General features: G+C 38.4%; 1 protein-coding gene across 1 annotated transcript in view; it reads left to right on the forward strand.

Annotated features, from left to right (window-relative positions):
• Window positions 1–10,314: 10,314 nt before the first annotated feature.
• The window catches only part of poc1a (POC1 centriolar protein A), a 118,013-nt gene continuing 111,730 nt past the window's right edge, over window positions 10,315–16,597 (forward strand). The window contains exons 1-6 of the mRNA XM_076268844.1: window positions 10,315–10,828; window positions 11,174–11,258; window positions 11,356–11,527; window positions 12,402–12,581; window positions 14,918–15,025; window positions 15,118–15,233. Coding sequence (XP_076124959.1) covers window positions 10,814–10,828; window positions 11,174–11,258; window positions 11,356–11,527; window positions 12,402–12,581; window positions 14,918–15,025; window positions 15,118–15,233 — 676 coding nt within the window. The 5' untranslated portion in view covers window positions 10,315–10,813. The remainder of the gene's footprint in view (window positions 10,829–11,173; window positions 11,259–11,355; window positions 11,528–12,401; window positions 12,582–14,917; window positions 15,026–15,117; window positions 15,234–16,597) is intronic.

A 16,597-nucleotide genomic window follows, 5' to 3' on the forward strand; every position in this document is an offset into this window, starting at 1 on the left:
TCACAGTTGATGAATAATGTTAACCGTGACCGCGAGTAGGCCTAGTGTCCGCGAGACCCAGCTGTGTTCTTACATTATTAAGGCTCTTATGTTGCTGCTGATAACTTTGCCAACCAGCGGCAACTTTAGTAGCATCCCTCCCCCCAGCAATTAGTAGCCTACAAATAAGCATCGTATACAACAATTCAGCGAGATAGATTTGGCCAAACGTGGGCCCGGAGCGACCGCACCCCCCGGTTTGCTTATGAGGCTAGCCAGACCACGGAGGGGAGTCTCTGTTGTGTGTGTATGTGTGTGTGTGTGTGAGAGAGAGAGAGAGAGAGAGCAGGGCAAGGAAAGGCTGTGAGTTTTAGCCTAACTAACGACAATGGACGACAGAGTGGGCGATCTAGCCCTACTTGTCCTGTGAACTCCAAAGAGCTCCGCGATCTCCCTAATAGGAGAGGTAACCCTCTATTCCCTCCAGTGGTATCCACAGAAGGTCTCCCCACCGTCTAGCTCCCATTAGCTGTAAGGCCTCAGAAATCTTTGAACGGACCAGGTTGACATCAAATCGGACAAGTAGGGCTAGATAGCCCACTCTGTCGTCCATTTTCAGTAATCTGTCCGTTGAGTCAGACTCGTTGACACGGTGGTGTTCTACATAATCAGCCAGAGACCTTAGTGCAGCTGCAAACTTCTCCATTGCAAGCACTAACTGGGTAAGACGTAAACACGGAAGTGACGTAGCCTAGTTCCCGCCTTGACGAGAGACTTGACAGATTGCAACAATGGAGCTCTCCCCCCATCCATGACACAAAGTGTTATATCACTAATTCCAAAACCCCAAAAAGACTGTTTATATATAGAGAACTGGCGGCCTATAAGTCTCCTAAATAATGATTACAAAATCTTAGCCTCTGTACTGGCTAAAAGACTAAAAGGCGTCCTGGATTGTATTATAGATGAATGTCAATCTGGCTTCATTCAAGGAAGATTAATTTCCAACAACATTAGGCTAGTTCTCGATCTAATAGATTATTCACATTTATTGCCAGATGACAGTTTCTTACTCTTTCTTGATTTTTACAAAGCCTTCGACACCATTGAACATCCATTTCTTTTCAGAGCCTTAAGTGTCTTTGGCTTTGGGCAGAATTTTATTAATTCCATCCAGACTATTTATAAACACAATAATGCCTCAATCAAATTGCAACATGGTACAACACAGAGATTCAACATAGAAAGAGGTATCCGCCAAGGTTGTCCCATCTCACCCTTTCTTTTCCTTCTACCGATGCAGCTTCTAGCCACTTATCTTAAATCTTGCAATATTGAAGGGATTTCTATTGCTGAACATCCATTATTAATTAGCCAACTGGCAGATGACTCTACCTTATTTCTAAAAAACAAGGATCAAGTTCCCATAGCTCTGAACAGCATTAGATCCTTCTCAGAAGCCTCAGGCCTTGAGCTTAATATAAATAAATGTGAACTTTTTTCCTTAGGTTCTTCAACAGATGACACATTATATAATATACCTGTAAAAACAGAGCTAAAGTATCTGGGCATAACAGTATGCAAAGATCAAAAAAGGAGGACGTCAGTAAATTTTGACCCCTTGATAATCAATATTCAAAGAAAATTAAATTCTTGGTTACAGAGGGACCTATCAATCTCTGGTAGGATCTTGCTGTCTAAAACTGAAGCATTATCCCGTGTTATATATCCTGCTATGGTCTTGGATGTCCCCCTGGAGGTGTGCAGGAGATTAGACAAATTAATTGTCAATTTTGTGTGGAAATCTAGATCCCACTTGATTAAAAAAAGTGTAATGTTAGCTGATCACACATCTGGTGGTTTCAATCTTATTGATTTCTCTCTACTTAACAGCTCTTTTAAAGTCAGGTGGATTAAGTCATTCCTTAAGAACCCCACTTCTATCTGGAACTGTATCCCTAACTTCCTATTAAAGCCTGTGGGAGGGCTTGAATTCCTTATACGTTGCAATTATAATATCTCCAAGCTCCCTTTGAAGTTGGCAAACTTTCATAAACAGATGTTATCCTGTTGGTCTCTTATGTACAATCACAATTTTTCACCCCACACTTACTTTATTTGGAATAATAAGGATATTACATATAAGAATAAAACATTATTCTACCACTCTTGGTTTGATAAAAATATCCTTTTAGTGTCACAACTTCTTGATGAAAATTGTAATTTCTTGTCTTATAGAGACTTTATGGATGTGTTTTCTTTTCCAGTCCCCCCAAAAGAATATGCAGTCATTTTTGATGCTATTCCCTCCGGAGTTAGAATGCTACTTCAATCCAGTCCTAAAGGCCCTTCTTGCTCTCCTCCCTCTTTAGACTCTTCTAACCTCTATATAGATAACTGTCTCCTTGTCAGTAGTGAATTCACCAACAAGAAAATCAGATCAATCCTTCTCAAGCCTTGTGTGTCTGTTCCCCCTTGCATCAGTTTTTGGAATAATAAGTTTGAAAATATCGATTGGAAAAGATTTTGGTCTCTAAAAAATGATTACTTGATTACCAACAAAGTTGTTGAGGTCTCCCTCAAGATTGTTCATAAATGTTACCCTTGTAACTATCGTCTGTCTAAATTTCATACTGGTATCAAAGAGGAATGCTCTTTTTGTCTGTGTTACCCAGAAACAATTGATCATATTTTTTGGGAGTGCTCATATTCAAGGATCTTCTGGCTTGATTTTTCAAACTATGTTAATAAAAACATTTCCAAAGATTTTAACTTAAATTTAAAAAATGTTTATTTTGGGGTCCCCAAAGTCCAAAGTGATATTTCTGACAGAGACTTTGTTATTAATCTGCTTCTTTTCCTAGCAAAGTTTTTTATCCACAAATGTAAGTTTATCAAAAGAAAACCTATTTTTTGTTTCTTTCTAAAGGACTTTAGCCAATACTTGCTCTCTCTTGAACACTCAACATGCCCTTTGGCTATAAATACACGTTTACAATGTGCCATTTTTAAGCTATTGAAATCCTTGTAACCTCTTGTATGTGTTGTCATTTTGTTCATGAAATGTATTTTATGTAAGTACTTGTACTTATTCTGTTATCATTTTCAACAGCTTGTGCCTGTTTGTGTACTTGTACTGAAATTTACAATAAAAAAAAAAAAAAAAAAATTAAAAAAAAAAAAAAAAAAAAAAAAAAAAAAAACTTGACAGATTGCAATGCGTTTGGCATATTGAATGGCCATTTGAATCTTGCAACACAAAGAGCGTGACCAAAGTGCAATGCAATCACGGGGGGCGCTATTTCTTTTCCATTTGAATAAAATGCCTCAAAACGATGGCAAAACGTTTTGCCCAAAATAATCCAAAATCTTTTCAAGCTGGCATTGACAGTTTTGCCAAATATGTTTTAAAAATGCAATCCTACATTGCACTTTAAATATTAAATTGCAAAACGAATTGACAGTTAAATGATTAAACTGAATATTGAAAATTGAAAAGCAAAAGGAATTGCCATTTGAATTTTGAGACTGAAGTACCATGGCAAAATGGAATGCAATTCAATCCATGTTTATTCTATTTTTTAACCAAAATTATTCAAATTGATTTTAGGATTGCATTGTCACTTTGCAAATTAAAATACAATTTGTTGGAAATTATTGCAAATTGCAATATTAAATTACATAATGAATTGGCAATTGCATAATGTAATGTCCTTTTGAATTGCATATTGCAGATTGCATTCTCATTTGAATAAAGCTACTCATATGCTTCCATAAGATCAAGCCAGTTGATAACGTGAGAGTCTAATAAACCACACGGTGTCCCTGAGTTTTAGTTATTTTAGATGTCAACAAGACATTACAGCCATGACTGCTTCTTCTTCTTCCATTCATAGAAATAAGGAAATAAGCCCACTTCTTCGATTAGCCCATGTTGGAGAGGGGAAATTAGCCTACGGACAGATAATGTCTAATAAGTAGACGGGCTCTGCTACGGATCTAAAGAGCAACGTCTTGCACAATAATTTGCACTAGTCATAATGACGTTTGAGATATCTTCACCTTTCATTCTGCCTAGTCAAAACTGAATTAAAGATATCTGCAATTGCCATTTAAGATGTGTGACGAGTTGAATGTTGTTTTCAATGACATGATGACAGATATCTGTAATTCAGTTTTGCCTAGTCAAAACTAAATTACAGATATCTCTATCTGACGTTTCGACTAGTCACAATTACGTTACAGATATCTTGAATGACAATTCCAACTATCCAAAATGTAATTGCGACTAGTCAGAAAGACGTTGTTGATATCTACAATGTTAATTCCAGATAGTCAAACTTAGCGGGTAAATGATAAAATCGCTTGCCATAGTCTTACTGCTGTGTGCCTCGGTGTAATTCCTACAAAAGACGGGAAAAAGACAAACAATTCCACCGGTTCCCGACAGACACCAAACTGAAGAGAGAATGGATATCAAAAATTAGGAGAGACATTGGCACATTTTTCCAGGTAAGTGCATAATTATCTAGCTACCCAACTGGTTAGCTTAACTTCAGGCTAATGTTGTAATGATAGCCAGTAACCCAATTTGTAATGTTATCGCTACTTGTTAGATCAGCCGCAAACATGATGTGGTTTTATTTATGTATGGTAGACTGGATGTTGTGAACACCCTCGATAGAAATGCCACGTCTTAAGCAGTAGGGCCTAAGCTTGTTTTACCGACTTCAAGGAAAGCCCTGGGGCCTGTACTACGAAGGGAGCTTAACCTACCCAGATGTAACCCAGGGTTACTTTGTTAAACCAGGGTTGACAAAACCTGGTTATCTTAAGTGGTGTTAATCGGTACTACGACGCTGATTATGAAGTTGATTTGTTGAGCCGGGGTTAACCTGTGCGCGTTCACATAAAAGGGGCGGGTTGCAGCACAAGTCACCACTTTCAATGATGACGCGATCACCTTATTTTACGGATGAGGAATGCACAATTATTATGACAAGTTATGAGGAATTAAAACCCACTCTACGACAAAAATCAAATACGTCGGCAGTGAGCAAAGCAAGGCTGTTGGCAACGTATTACAGATCGGGTAGCCTAAATGCCTAAAAGTAAAGTTTTATTCCCACATGTTCTTCAAATATGCGTTACGGAGGATTAGTAGCTTACGGAATGTCTGAAATGAGTTGAAACTAGATGTACCGCAGAGCGGTACAAAATATGACCGCCGCCCAGTCCAGCACATTTTTTCCACAAAAAGAAATCACGCTGAAAGGCCTATATGATTCTAACTGTCTCACTAAATTGCATTATCCACACTCAATTCTCACTGGTATCTGCTAGACAACAAGTACCAAAACATGATTAGTTCATAGATTTCACATGTAAAATTCATTTTATACAACCCCACCTCCATCTTGCCTGTTCATAATTATGAGAAATTCTTGATTGTTTGTGTTATGTTTATGTTGTGTGTGTGAGTGTGTGTGTGTGTGTGTGTGTGTGTGTGTGTGTGTGCGTGAGTGCCTGCGTATGTGCCTGTGCATGGAAGCGTACATATGTCTACTGTGTGAGTATGTGTCATGATTACTGTGAATGTGTGTGTGTGTGTGTATCTGTTTGTGCACATGTGTGCACATGAACTGGGTTAACATGACCCCTGGAGGCAAATATACGGAAAAAATGGTCATCCTAGGCCCTACAGTTCTCAAGATATTCACAGAGAACTGTGTCTGGCCTACCCTCCTTTCGGGGGGTCCAGTCCAGCGGGGGGGCTACAGATCAAAACGAAAAATGACAGTTCCATGCTATCCATGTGGGGGTACATGCCCACCAAGTTTTGTGTACCCCGGTCTTTCAGTGTCCCGGGAATCCTTGTTGGTGTACGTCACTAAATGTACACATAAATTGTTTTATTGTAAGGCCCCCCATGAACGAAAGTACACAAAACTTGGCATGCATTCGGAGGGTGTCATAATGATCCTACACTTTCAATTTCGTGCAGTTTTGACCATGTCAGCCAGAGATATTGTGATGAAAACACCTAATTTTTTGCTTTTTAATTTTTAACTAGGTGGCGCTATACATGAAATAAGTGGTAATGGGATGGGTTGACATGGCCCCTTGAGATCAACATACAAAAAAAAGGTGGACCTCCTAGGCCCTACGGTTCTCGAGATATTCACAGAAAACTGTCTCCGGCCACCTACAGGCCAGTTGGTGTATAGTAACATAAATTAATTTATTGTGTGGCCCCCCATGAACGGAATTCCACGAAACTTGGCGTGCATTCAGAGGGTGTCATAATGATCCTACACTTCCAATTTCGTGCAGTTTTGACTATGTTAGGTCACAGATACCTGCGATTACAACACCTCATTTTTACTTTTTTGTGTTTAACTAGGTGGCGCTATACATGAAATGAGTGGTTATGGAATGGGTTGACATGGCCCCTTGAGATCGATCAACATACAAAAAAAAAATGGTCCTCCTAAACCTTACGGTTCTCGAGATATTCACAGAAAACTGTGTCTGCCCTACCCTCCTTTCGGGGGGTGCAGTCCAGCGGGGGGGCTACAGATCAAAACGAAAAACGATGGTTCCATGCTATCCATATGGGGTTACATGCCCACCAAGTTTCGTCTACCCCGGTCTTTCAGTGTCCCGGGAATCATTGACAGAAATTTGGACATGCGAAAAAAAAAAAAAAAAAAAAAAAAAAAAATCTGACTAAACCTATATGACCGCCGCGCAGCAAAGTTAATAGCCCAATTTGAGTTCATAGAAAGGCCTACAGATGCAACCCAATTCAGAAGTGGGCATATAGATTACAGTAATAAGGATAATTGAATGTTTAAGTAGCCCCCATTGACTGATTTAGTGTAGCCTATGCCTAATCCTGTGAACATTTCAGATGCAACACCATTGCCAAACGCACATGGCAGGTGAAAATGAAACACAAAAACATTATTCAGAATAGCCTAGTAGGTTTATATAGTTATAGCTTGCATTAATATTTCTTTATTATGAAAACATGTAGGCCTAGCTTATAGCCTTCACTTGGCCTCTGCTTTACAGCTAACAAGAAACAGGTGTCTTCGAGGAGGAAAGGCACCAGAGTGTTTTACAGTAGCAGAGGAGTTGGCCATCGCAAATAATAGTGGAAGGCCGATTATGGAGGGGGTTGAGGGAGGCATTCGGTCGGATTCTGGTGCTGTGGAAATGTGTAGCCTTTATGTGCAGGGTACAGTAATATGACATTCAATTCAACAAGTTTGTTAAAATGGTGATTTTTATTTATTAGGCCTACTGTAGGCTATGTCCGATTTATTTTAGGCTATTGCTCAGATGTTCAGCATAGGCCTATGTCCGATTTATTTTAGGACATACAGTAGGCTATTCTTGCATCACCGATTGAATACATGAATGTCCACGTACGGGCATTGCTATGAGACGTCTTCCTAGATCATCTGACAAAGATAACGAATTCCCTCGGCTGACAATCTATATCTTCATAGAGAATATCGTCCGGGTAGGCTATATTTTCTGGCGGTCTCTAAAACCCCTGCGAAGAGAGTCCCTCACGATTTGGGCTCCAATGTCGTATGGATCATCCAGGTACGCCGACATGTCTCGGGAGAAATTGTTAGTGGAGGGGTGGTACTTATAAAGGGTGTGGTTAACGGAAACCTCGGGTTAACCAAGAACATGCTCGGAGCAGGTTTGAGATGCAGCGTAAATTGCCATGGCAGCATACCTCGGTTTAAAACCTATCCACCTTTCGTAGTACGGGTTAATCGGGAAGTTACGCCACACGTGATCAAGTTACTCTCGAAGTTACCCAGATAAGCCAGAAACCCCGCTTCGTAGTACAGGCCCCTGGTCACTGTATGTAGGCTAACTGCAGCTAACAGGCAGGCTGTTGTGTGTTGTTCGTGCAGATTACGTCCAACACAAAAGTTCAGGGTTGCCAACTTTGGGTGTTTGGCTGGAGTGAGATTTTGTGAAGTCATAGTGCGTGTGCGTTAAATTTTTCCCTAAACCTAATTTTAAAAATGTCTGTCTCCTGACTTTTTTGCTATGTACAGTATAATCCCTGATTTATGTTTTTTTTATTTTTTTTTTAAACCTAATAGAATGGAAACGTTTCTTCAAAATGTACAATTAAATTATTGATTGCACTTGAAAACAAGACCAGTGTTTTAACCCCGTGGCATGGAAGGATTATGACCTACTGGGCCCCTGGGCATGCACAGACATGAAAAGGGCCCCCCTGCCCACCTGAAAAAGGTAGCTCAGCAGAAAAAAATGAAAAATAACCCCTTAAATGATGACTTCTGGCGAGTTTTGTGGAAAGAAATGGACAGATTGAGACTTATGAATGTGTGCATGAGTGTACATATGTATCAGGGATGGAAATAGCCTAAAATATTTTTTTCCACCTACCATTGTGGCTGATGGATTCCAAAGTCTACCAGCCACTAGAGATACAGTATGAACATTTGATGAAAAATCATGACCAAAATGATCACGGTTATTGGTATTATTGCAATATGATTAAAATGTGCTGACTTTTTTTCTAAACCTACCATCAATGTTGGACAGAACTCATAACTGGCCTGCCCTTCATGCCCAGTATAACAAATCTAAAGGTCAACAGACTATAGTGTAATAAAAGTGGTGTGGCTCCTTTAAGACCCAATCCACTGGTGTGAGTTCTGGAGCCATCCAACTTTATCTAACTCTATACTATCCTACATCATCTGATTTTAATATTATGTCTAGGCTATATTTAACATTTAACATTTATTTTCTATTTGGCCTGTTATGAAATTATGCATTGACCAATATAAGCACACTTTTTTAAGACACTTAAATACATGCATGCTTAGCATTTTGTGAAAACAAATCATTATGGCTACATCGACTCTTAGCCATGAGCTGTATATCCTCTGATTTTAATATTTACACATATGTAGGTATTTAAGCAGAGCTCAGTTTTAAGACACTTAAGCCCAAAATTGGAGACCATATAGAAATTTGCTACCATTTCAAAACCGGATTACTCTGGAATGACTTATTGTACAGGGGATTGCATTACACCTTTGTGTTCGGTAAGGTCTGCTGTTTATTCTGGTTTACGGTTTGTCATGTGTGGAACGAAAAGTTTGTGAAATATTCCTCCTATATGAATTGAAATGAGCGCAGAGCTATAGTAGCCTAATATGATTATTTCTTGAAAGTTAATTTTCTCGCGAACCGTTTATCGCAGCAAATAGCCGCTATACCTTATAAAAGATGAGAAAAAGTTATTTCATGTGATGTCTGTGAGGCTACTTCGCGAGTAGTTCCTAGAGAAGAATGGGCGGCCACACTTTATGTCGGTCTGCCTCATGTCTAAATAGCAGCGTGTTCCGTGAAGGTGTCGCGGACCGGATTAAACAGTCAGCGAATCAACAATCAGAGAAAACTGCGCCGAGAACGTTGTAGGCTGATATTAGAACTACCTGCTGTTGGTCTAGACATATGTATGCCTTAAACTCGTATCCTGTGATTTAGAAACAATGCTGTGGTCTAGTCTAGTCATCAACAAAAAATGAACGGATTGCAAAAAAAAAGAATGGATTTGGCGTGACATTTCTTGAGTGTGCGTGAGAGCGTGAGATTGGTGCTGAAAGCGTGAGTGTCACGCCAGATGCGTGAGAGTTGGCAACCCTGTAAATTCGTAATGCACGTTTAGTTCCGTTTTGTTCCCATATTTTGTTAAGCATGTTCACACTTATAGATGTAGCTTCAAGTTGTTCAATATTCATAGTTCATATTGTTCAATTTTCACTTCTTCAAGTTCACGTTTTTCACAAGAGATCGTTACCTTCACTGTTCATACATAACTGCATGGAGCTAGTTCTTTTTTAAGTAATGCATGCACAACACATATGGAACATGGAACCCCCGAACCCCCCCCCCCCCCCCCGCCGGTCTGTGAAAAAAAAAAAAAGGAATCAAACCGGTCCATGGTACATAAAAGGTTGGGGACCCCTGAGCTAGAAGATGAAGAGATACCTTTGATAGTAAGAGATATTTTGCAAAGGAATTCTGGAGATTTATGTTTTGGATTTTTCTTTTCTTTTTTTATAAGAAGAACTGGTTTAATAAAGATAATTTAAGTTTAGGGAATTATTATCCAGACCAACACTCCATTTCAGAAGGTGGCGGTAATGCAACCAGACGTTGTTTGCCAACTGCCATAAAAAATCAAGAAGAAGAAGAAGAAGAGGGCGCCAGATGGGGCCATAGGGCGCGTAAACTCAAAAAAAACTTGCACTGTTTGTTGAATCTGCTTCCTCTTGGTTACAGCAGACGAGCTCTGGATACAGCATAGCATGTAGCACATGTAGCATAGCATGACATTCCAGACAGATATTGATTTCAAGTTAGGAGTAGTTCTAGAAGCTAATTTCAAACAGAAATTCGATTTGTGACAGATGATGTGAGGATGGACTGACATGTAGTTAAAGCAAATATATCATGCATAACGTTACCGTACATCTGTTAAGATTTGGCAAGTAACGTAACGTTAACTGTCAGGCTACTGCAACATTAGCTAACGTTAGCTTCTACGTTAGCTCACTGGCTGCAGTAGTTGCTACCACCTCCATGGTTGCTACCGAACTATAACTGGATTGTTGCTGTCGCTGTATCAGGAACACGTCCTTGGGGCTAATTTAGCAACGTTAACGTTCAAATAAAGGGCTAACTTACGGACTTCGGCATTTCTTTGTTAAACCACTGTTGAGTAACGTTAACGTTGACTTTTAACAGTTAGTCACTGTGAATGATGTCTGCAATGGTAAGTTGGCTAAAGTGACTTTAGTAAACGAGTTAGCAGCTATCACAGAATCAACAGTGACTTGAGCTACTTGCTGAAGTCAACAAGCATACTTTGTATCGTTTGCGTTACCATTAAAGTTGTAGCAGCTAATTTATTATGATTGCTAGCTATTGATATTGTCGTAAGTTGCAGTTACACTAACGTTAACGTTATAGCTGCGAATAACATTACCATTAGGTAGTAACTTCTAGCTTATTTACTGACTTTGTCTACGTACGTATAAAACTATCACTATCCAAGCTGTCAGATATCACATTTATTAATGACGTAACCACACATTCCACAAATTTATGTTAATTTCAGGACGATCCCTCACTAGAGAGGCACTTCAAAGGCCACCGAGATGCAGTTACATCTGTTGATTTCAACTGCAACATGAAACAAATAGGTACGTTAACGTGATCCGTTCATGTGCGTTTGAAAAACCCCGGGTACGTCAGTTTCATTTAGACGTTAATATTAATGTGATAAAATTTTAATATTAGCCACAGGATCCTTGGATTCGTGTTTGATGATATGGAATATGAAGCCTCAGATGAGAGCATACAGGTTCGTTGGTCACAAAGACGCAGTGCTCTCAGTACAGTTCTCACCTTCGGGACACCTGGTGGCCTCTGCATCCAGGGACAAGACCGTCCGTCTCTGGGTACCTAGTGTGTGAGTTCATTTGACCTTTGTCAGAAAACATCATCACTAATAGTAAAACGTTAAATTTAGGAGTAGGATGTTTACACTACTCACAAAAAGTCAGGGATATTCGGCTTTAGGGTGAAATTTCAGGATTAACCTAAAATCCACTATAACCTTTACAGGTGACGTGACCTCTAAACTTTTGAATGTGCATGTCCAACAGTTCAAAGCCAGATATCCCTAGCTTTTTGTGAGTAATGTATGTTGCGTTTAAATCATGGATGTAATGCCAAACTTTCCAGCTCAGTGATGAATTTATCCTATTTTATATTTGTTTATGTTTACTCAGCAGACGTTTTTATCTAAAGCAAGGTACAGCATTTAAATCAAAATAATATATTAATAACAATAACAATAGTAGTGATATTAGCCTAATAGCAAGTCGTCATAGCAATTCTGTAAGTATAAACAGGAGTAGCTTCGCGTTAAATGAACCTGGTATAGAACTTAAGGAGGTTTTTATTTCCAAAACACAGAATTGCATTGTTATTTATGATGACCAGTACTTCAGTCTTGTGTATTTACACACTGACTCTAATTAACCTGTTGAGGAGTACGGTCACAAATATGTGAGTATAATGTTCGTGAACCGAGAGTTCTGGACTATGATGCCACAATTACCCTCAGAGATTTTTCCTATAGACTGTATAAAGAACACTGAATTATAGATTGTTTGCGTAGAATTCTAGAAGGAACTCAAATGTGTTATTTCACCACACAGCAAATTTAATTTGTAGGTAAAAGTTGTATTTCACACTTATTGCAGTTTGAATAGCCATATTTTGTACATAAAATGCTGTTCTTGTCATTGTTCCTTGTTATGCTACTCTATACCTTTCAGAAAAGGTGAATCAACTGTGTTCAGAGCACACACTGCCACTGTCCGCAGTGTCAGCTTCTCCAATGATGGTCAGTCACTGGTCACTGCCTCTGATGACAAAACAATCAAAGTCTGGACTGTCCATCGGCAAAAGTTCCTCTTCTCCCTCAGCCAGCACATAAACTGGGTGCGCTGTGCAAAGTATGTGGCCATTGCTATCTGTTCATCAACTTCCTCATTCAGAGAGGAGCTTTTTCAACCAATGTTGATGAGAGCTCCGGGTTCACTTTTTTCACTAGTTCTACTGGTGCTCCTCACTGAAAACACTAACACAAATTTTGGCGCACTACTTAAAAACTATGTGTAGGTGATATGGACTAAAATATATATAAAATAAATATTTTTACATATTTATTCTTTGTGTTATAATGTGATATTTTCACAATATTTTATGATGAGATATTTGTTGTGTGATGTTTTTTTACTTTATAGCACGATAATATCTTGTCAATGTTAAAAAAGACCCTGTTTTAGAAATACATTTTTCATATACATTACTTGCTTGCTAACTAGTTTTTTGTGGTATGTTCCAGTGTGCTGTAATGCTGTAAACATTAGCAGGATTTTTGGCCAGAAATCTACATGAATAACATGGGTGCTTAAAGGAACACAACAATTTTTTTGTAAATTGGCTTACTTGCCGTCTATCTCAAAGTTAGATAACCCAGTCTGACACCCCCACTGTTAACCAACAAAATAGACGTCCTAACAGCTACAGAATGATCTTATTTACATGTTCTGACTTGTGTAGATGAAGACACATGTAGAAATCACAATTTAAAATCAGACATTTTCTAAGCAGATGCATTGTTGGAACTATATTCTTGCTTATGTTGTCAAAGCACCGCTACCTGGACACAGTGATTGGCCACTCAGCTTCCAAAACCTGTTGTTGTATACTATTCTAACCTGTTGTATACTCTGTATACTAAAATATTTGGTTCTGGATTTTGCTTTGTCCTGAAATAACCATCATCCTCTGAGGATTCTGCTTTCATAAACTCAGCCATAATTACCAGTCACTTTAGTTACGCTACTTGCAAGTCACATTGGTTTTATTGACAGAATTTACCACAGTTTACATGCTCTGTGCAATCACTGTGTCTATGGTCTAGGTAGCGGTGCTTTGACAGTGTGAAGAGAATATAGTTCAAAAATTGCGGTCTCATTTTCAGAGGCGGACACAGCTTCATTACACAGTACAGAATATAGTTCCAAAATATAGTTCCAAAATTGCGGTCTCATTTTCAGAGGAGTACACAGCTTCATTACTTGAGTAAAAGTACAGATACCCTTTGCTAAAGTTTACTCAACAGTCAGATGTCTACTTAAGTAAAAGTACTTGTTTTTAAAAGTACTTGAGAATCAAGAGTACAAGAGTAGCCTACATTTTCTAAATATTGCATTACTACTGCCACAGTGCTTACATTTACAGAAACAACCTACATGGAGTTATAAAAAATGTTAATGTTAATACCTTGGAGAATGTAAAAGGAATTGAAAGTAAAATCAAGTCATTTTCATCTTTTTACCATGTTGCCAGGGATGGGCAGTATTTCTAATACATGTATTTAAAATACGTATTTCAAATACAAAATACTATTTTGTAATTGAAACACTTGAAGCTAAAACTATCATTAACTTGTTCCAAAAATTGAAATAGTCTGGCGAGGTGTGGCCACAGGTTGGCACATTCCCGGGATGGACCTGCTGCGTCTTCATCCATTGTTTCGTCCATGGTTTCATCTCTTATCTAAATCTGACCATGGAGTTGACTTTGGCGGAAAGCTGAAGGTGATTGTTGATAGGCTGTCCCAATCAGTGGCGCCTGCACAATCCAATCACATTTGAGAGGGAAACAACAAATTGAGGGTTTCCGAGATTTTTCTTTTTTCCTTTTTTTTAGAAGAAGTAACGGGTACTCACGGTTATGGATAGAAATGTAGTGGAATAAAGAGTACAATATTTGCCTCTCAAATGTACTTGAGTAAAGTCATGAGTACTCCCCAAAAATGATACTCGAGTAAAGTACAGATCCCTCAAAATTGTACTCAAGTACTGTACTCAAGTAAATGTACTCCGTTACTGTCCGGCTCATTTTACATAGTTATTTCTACACATGGTAAATATACACAAGTCACAACATGTTAACAAGAACATTTTGGAGTTGTTAGGAGTCTATTTATCACTTTTGTGAGCTATAGGCTAAGTGTTGTAACCCACTTCCATTGAAATATGCTAAGGTAGACTAACGGTGAGTGTGTATCCTCTTATCTAACTCTGGGGATAGAGGGCAATTTCCCAAAAAGTAATGAGAATGATCAATGTAATCACCTGTCCTTCACATGGCCAGAGTCCTTAAAAATTATATAGAGGATCTTCTTAAAACCAGTTATGCTCAATAAATTACCCACAAAATGGTAAAAACCTGCATAATGTGCTTTTGTTATCAGTACACTTACGGTCTTATTTTTCAGGTTTTCACCAGATGGACGATTGATAGTGTCAGCTAGTGATGATAAAACTATAAAGATATGGGACAAAAACAGTCGTGAATGCATACATTCCTTTTATGAACATGGAGGGTAAGTCTTTTAACACCCCCTGAACTTTAATGACCCCAATGTTTTGCAAGGTGCCAAGACTGATTTCATTGTTTGGTTTTCCTTGCAATCAGCTTTGTGAACTACGCTGACTTTCATCCAAGTGGCACCTGCATTGCAGCAGCAAGCAATGACAACACCGTGAAAGTGTGGGACATTCGAACCAATAAACTTCTGCAGCACTATCAAGGTAAGAGATTGTGGAGCTTGTCTATACTCTCATTACTTGTGAGTTGACTTAATATGTTGCTCCATGCCTAATGACATTTACGGCTAATCATGTAGGCCTAGCAGTTTGTTTATGCAAGAATAATGATTATTGAGCTTTAGTTCTGTCAGTGTAAACATACAACTAATGCACTTAAATTTAGAATAATTGGTATTCTTGCTTTAGATAATTGACCAGTTAATATTACATTTTAAATCCTAAATTAAAAAAAAAAAAAAAAAACATACATGGCCTTGGATTCCAGGAGGTACCAAGTACACAGTAATTCAATCCAAATCTGGATGCTGCTGCCAAAAAGCTAAAACAAAATACTAAATGAAGGGGTATATAATTACAAACTTTGAAATAACATTTATTTTGCAATAATCTGTGACTTTTTAAATGTGGCAATGGTTTCGTTTATTTATTTATACATACTCTTTATTTGTTGAGTAAATAATTTTATAAATAATTTATTTATTTAATAAACAGTAAGGGGCAATTATCATCAGTCTTTTTCAGATTTTTCATATTAAAATAAATGTGCCAGTAATTCTGGAAGACACTTTATTCATTATCTGTACACAATGATGTTGTATCATTTTAGTTGTTTTAATTAAGCCACAGCCCATGAAGTTGATTTGTAATGTGAGAGATGTGCTACCTCTGTCTCCAGACCAACAGGTGGTGCAGTTGTATCTATCGTAGAAAACATAGAGTTATCACCTGTATGACCTAGATAATCTATTTAGTTTGTTCACATCTATTGTTACATTATGGTTTCCCACCCATAAACGTATATTTTTAAGTTAGGGGTTACTGTTGGAATTGGCCTCAGGCCCCGTTCGCACGGAAAAAATGAAAACAATACACTGCAAAAACTGCTTATCTAAAATCTAACCAAATGTTATTAATCTTATATCAAGATCAAAATATCTAGTTCGTATTGTTTTCAGTGTAAAGAGACTTGTCTAGCGATTTCTCGTAAAATCATTTGACTTAATTTAAGAAGAGTTTGACTTATTTCAAGGCGTCTCATCCTGAAAACAAGCAAACGTGAGGGGCACTGTGGCGCTGCAGGCTACAGCGCCTATACCATGTACGGGCCCAAGTGCCCATGGGGACCCAGATTCGAATCCGACTTGCGGTCATGTCCGATCCCACCTCATCTCTCCTTCCCACTTACTTCCTGTTGCTCTTCACTTTCCTAGCTTAATAAAGGCAAAAGGCCTTTGCCTTAAGACAGTCTTCTTAAATAAAGTCAAAATGATCTTTTGAGAGAACGCTAGGTAAGTCTTGTCATACTAAAAATAATCCCCAATAGATTTTTTTTATCTTAATATAAG

Source organism: Alosa pseudoharengus, unplaced genomic scaffold (assembly GCF_046254945.1).
Source record: "Alosa pseudoharengus isolate Yale_2024_CS ecotype anadromous, Long Island Sound unplaced genomic scaffold, YU_APseudo_1.1 YU_APseudo_1.1_scf_5, whole genome shotgun sequence".
NCBI lineage: Eukaryota > Metazoa > Chordata > Actinopteri > Clupeiformes > Clupeidae > Alosa > Alosa pseudoharengus.